Source organism: Corapipo altera, unplaced genomic scaffold (assembly GCF_003945725.1).
Source record: "Corapipo altera isolate COAL_440 unplaced genomic scaffold, ASM394572v1 60148, whole genome shotgun sequence".
In the NCBI taxonomy this organism is placed as follows: Eukaryota; Metazoa; Chordata; class Aves; order Passeriformes; family Pipridae; genus Corapipo; species Corapipo altera.
In genome coordinates, this window is record NW_020886061.1 from 725 (window position 1) to 5265 (window position 4541).

A 4541-nucleotide genomic window follows, 5' to 3' on the forward strand; every position below is an offset into this window, starting at 1 on the left:
ACCTTCCCAAACCTTCCCAAACCTTCCCAAACCTTCCCTTCCCAAACTTTGCCAAACCTTCCCTTCCCAAACCTTCCCTGTGCTGACAGATGTGGAGACACTTCTGTGCCTCCCAGGGAAGAATTTCTTCCCAAAATCCAACTTAAACCTGGATTTTCGACAGGTTGTTGCGGATCTTTTTCTCCCCCGAGCAGGATGTGTTCCCAGATTCCCCTTTATTAATCCATAGGGAAAACAGGAATCACCTGACTGCCCCTTTCTCGCCTTGTTTTCCCTTCCCTGGATCTCTGACCAACCCATTTATGGGTTTATTTTCCACCTTCCCTTGTCGTTCAAAGGTCTGGAGCATTTCGGGTGCAAAGATTAGAAAAGTCCTTTCCCAGCAGCTGGAAACAGGCAAAAAAAAAAAAAAAAAAAAAAAGTGCCTTAATTTAAGATGGGAATTCCTCTGGAATTTCTGGCTGTGAGGAATCATCCCTTGGAATGGCTCCGGATATTTCTCCTGCTGCAGGAGCGGGTGGACGCGGAGAGGAGGAAGGTGGTGTCCCAAATCCGGGAGCTGCAGCGGCTCCTGGAAGGGCAGGAGCGGCTCCTCCTGGCCAGGCTGGAAAAGCTGGAGCGGGAAATCCTCGGGAAGCAGGAGGGGAACATGGGCAGGATCTCGGAGCAGATCTCCGGCGTCGCCGAGCGGATCCGGGAGCTGGAGGAGAAGTGTCGGCAGCCGCCCTGGGAGCTCCTGGAGGTGGGATCCCGGGATTCCCAGGAGACCCCGAGCCGAGGGAATCCTAAATGGAACCACGGGATCATGGTTTGGGTGGGAAAGGGACCCCCTGGACCACCACGGGTCTTCCGCCATCCCGCCGGGTTTCCCCGAGTCCTGCCCCAAAAACTTCCCATAAAATTTATATTCCGAAGCTTTTCTCCCCAAATTATTCCCGGGAGACCCTTGGCCACCAGCCCCCGAGGCGAGGGAATCCTAAATGGAACCCCAGGATTGTGGTTTGGATCCAGGGAAGGGACCCCCTGGATCACCACAGATCTTCCACCCTGCCGGGATTCCCCGAGCCCTGCCTAAAAACTCCCCATAAAATGCATCTTTCCAAGCTTTTCTCCCCAAATTCTCCCCAGGAGACCCTTGGCCACCGACCCCTGAGCAGAGGGAATCCCAAATGGAACCCCAGGATCGTGGTTTGGTGGGAAGGGACCCCCTAGACTTCCACCACTCCGGGGTTCCCCGAGTCTTGCCCCAAAAACTCGCCATAAAATTCGTCTTTCCGAGCTTTCCTCCCCAAATTATCCCCTTGGGTGACCCCGGGGTCGGCCCAGGTGCCCCCTGGGACGCTGCAAACCCACCCCCGGGGCGGGTGTGGGGTTCACATCCCATCCTGGATGAGGATCCAAACTCCTCCTCCTGGGAGCAGGGAATCAATCCTGCCCCCAAAACCTGCCCCCAGGCCCTGCCCGGCTCCTGGTTTGGGATTTGAAGGAGCAGAGGAGCTCGTTAGGAGCTCGTTAGCAGCAGGAACACCCTCCTGGGACACCAAAGGGGGGGTGATGACATTAGGGAGCCGTGACCTCGCCCAGGTCCTGGCAGATCAGAGCTCAGGGATGGCCCCAAACCCGTCATTTGGGCAGAGCAGAGCCCCGGGGTCACCCCCAGGTCCCCCCCGTGGCCTCCCTGGTTGTTTGTACCCCGCTCTGACGCTGCTCTGACCTGATTCTCCATCTCTCCCTCTCTCTTTTAGGGCAGCAGAGAAATCCTGAGCAGGTTTGTGGCTCCTCATCTGCATTCGTTCCACGCTCGTGTCATTTTCCTTGTGCCTGGCGGACCCCAACCCCCCCCCAAAAAAACCCCAAAACACCTCAAAACACCCCAAAACCTGTGACACCTCCATGGCAGGGACACGTAGGACGCAACTGGGACACCCCAAAGGTCCAAGGAGGGCGGTGAAGGTCACCTCCTGCTCTGCTGCTGCCCCTCTGTGACCCCTGAAAACCTCCCTGATCCCTCAGGGACGAGTTTTTCCTCCTCATCCCGTCAAAAATCGGGAGCCAACGGCTGAAACACGGGGATTCTAAAGGCTGAGGGGTCCACCCGGGTGGGAGGGAATCTGGAATGAGCCTTTTTTTCCCCAGGCTGGAGGAGGACAATGCCCAGGAGCCAGAGGAGACACCCCCTGAGCCCGGAGAGCAGCTCCCGGGGCTGCCGCGGCACAACGTGGCCCTCAAGGAGGTGCTGATGACATTCCAAGGTAGGGAAGGGGCTGGAAGTGGGGCTGGAAGTGGGGCTGGGTCGGTGCCACCTCCAGAAATCACCTCCCAGGGGGTGAAAACCCCCGAACATTTCCACGTGGGAACTTCCCAGGGCTGAGAAATCCCGAACATTTCCACGTGGGAACTGGGGAGAGGGATTCCTTCCCTCTTTCCAAGGGATTCCTTCCCTCTTTCCAAGGGATTCCTTCCGTCTTTCCAAGGGATTCCTTCCCTCTTTCCAAGGGATTCCTTCCCTCTTTCCAAGGGATTCCCTCCCTCTTTCCAAGGGAGCAGCAAAAACATCCCCACTCAGGACTCGCTTTGGCTCCAAACCAAGTTCTCTTTGTTGTCTTTCCTCCTCTCCCTCCAATATTTCCCCTCCTCTCCCTCCAGTATTTTTCCTTCCTCTCCCTCCAATACTTTTCCTCCTCTCCCTCCCTTGCCTTTCCTCCTCTCCCTTGTCTTTTCTCCTCTCCCTCCACAGTTTTTCCTACTCTCCCTTTTCCACTTCCTTGTTTTCTCTCCTCTCCTTTGTCTTTCCTCCTCTCCCTTGTTTTTCCTACTGTCCCTCCACTATTTTCCCTCCTCTCTCCCTTGCCTTTCCTCCTCTCCCTTGTCTTTTCTCTCCCTCCCTTGTCCTTCCTCCTCTCCCTTTTCCTTCCTCCTCTCCCTTTTCCTTCCTCCTCTCCCTTACCTTTCCTCTTCTCCCTCCCTTTCCTTCCCTCCCCTCCTTCACCTTCCCCCCCCTCCCCCCCCCCCCCCCCCCCCTAAACCCCCCCCCCCCCCCCCTATAACCCCCCCAAACCCCCCCTATAACCCCCTCCCGTCCCTCCCCAGCGAGCCTGACGCTGGACCCGGACACGGCGCACCCTCGGCTGCTGCTGTCGGGGGACGGGAAGCGCGTCCGCTGGGAAGGGGGGACCCGCCGGACCCTCCCCGACCACCCCAAACGCTTCGACTCGTCCCGCTGCGTCCTGGCCCTGCAGGGCTTCACCTCGGGCCGCCACTACTGGCGAGTGGAGGTGGGGGCCGGGGGGGCCGCCTGGGCGCTGGGGGTGGCCAAGGAGTCGGTGCCCAGGAAGGGTCGGCTCCGCGTCGAGCCCCGGGGCGGGATTTGGGCCGTGGGGCAGTGCGGGAGCCGCTGCCAAGCCCTGGCCTCGCCCGCCGTGCCCCTCGCCCTGCGGGACCCCCCCAGGGTGGTGGGGGTCTACCTGGACTACGAGGGGGGGCGAGTGGCCTTTTTCGACGGCGAGGAGGAGGAGCCGATGTTCGCGTATCCCCCGACCTGCTTCGGGGGGGAGAGGGTCCTGCCCCTGCTCTGCCTGGGCAGGGGGGGGGAGTTCACGCTGTGCCCGTGACCCCCCCCGGTCCCCGTGACCCCCCCGCTCCTGGAAAATTCCCCTTTTCCCGGCGTTTCCGTCGACGAGAAGAAACAAGTTTGGGACGATCCCGATCCGAGAGATTTTCTGCTCTACCTGGGCAGGGGGGCACAGTTCGCGCTGTGCCCGTGACCCCCCCGTCCCTGTGACCCCCCTTCGTCCCCATGACCCCCCCGGTCTTGTCTTGCCCAGGGGAGGTGGAAAAATTCCCCTTTTCCCGGCGTTTCTGTCGACGAGAAGAACAAGTTCGGGACGATCCCGGTCCGAGAGATTTTCTGCTCCGGTGTGGGGTGAGGAGGAGAAGAGGGGGAAGGACCCGAAATAAAGGGAAACTGGGAATAATGGGGTCGGGCAGAACAATCTGTTGGCGCCTGGGGCCACCAGGATCGTCTCCTGGGAGCTGGGATCCATCGGGGTCAAATCCCAGGACCTGGGATCCATCAGGGTCACAACCTGGGGTCCATCGGGGTCCTGGGGTCCATCGGGGTCAAATCCTGGGAGCTGGGATCCACCAGGATCATCTCCGGGGACCTGGGATCCGCTGGAGTCACATCTTGGGGTCCATGGGGGTCAAACCTTTTACTCGTGGATCCTTTTACTCGCAGATCCTTTTTTCGCGGGTCCTTTCACTTCCCCTTTCGGGGCGGGGAGGGGGTCGGGGCCGCACAAATTCTCACCTCGAATTTTCCCCGCCGGGCTCGGGACACTCAGAACGAAACTTTCGGGCTCGGAAAAAACAACTTTATTTTGGGTTCGTGTGGGAAAAAAAAAGTCGATTTTTTTTTTTTTGGGGGGGGGGGGGGGGGGACGGGAGGGGCGCGGGGCGATCAGGGGCTCCCTTCTAAATGAGCCGTTAATTACGGGCGTGTTAATCACCGGGAAGGGGGGCGACAGGAGGGAGTGACAGGA

General features: G+C 59.4%; 2 protein-coding genes across 2 annotated transcripts in view; both read left to right on the forward strand.

The window, feature by feature from the left end:
* LOC113940987 (E3 ubiquitin-protein ligase TRIM39-like) overlaps positions 1-3989 on the forward strand; it is a 4322-nt gene extending 333 nt beyond the window's left edge. The window contains exons 3-6 of the mRNA XM_027632143.1: positions 512-742; positions 1746-1768; positions 2137-2252; positions 3091-3989. Coding sequence (XP_027487944.1) covers positions 512-742; positions 1746-1768; positions 2137-2252; positions 3091-3611 — 891 coding nt within the window. The 3' untranslated portion in view covers positions 3612-3989. The remainder of the gene's footprint in view (positions 1-511; positions 743-1745; positions 1769-2136; positions 2253-3090) is intronic.
* LOC113940986 (zinc finger protein RFP-like) overlaps positions 3797-4541 on the forward strand; it is a gene marked incomplete at its 3' end in the record, with an annotated part of 3179 nt that continues 2434 nt past the window's right edge. The window contains exon 1 of the mRNA XM_027632141.1: positions 3797-3893. Within this exon, the coding sequence (XP_027487942.1) occupies positions 3797-3893 (97 nt within the window). The remainder of the gene's footprint in view (positions 3894-4541) is intronic.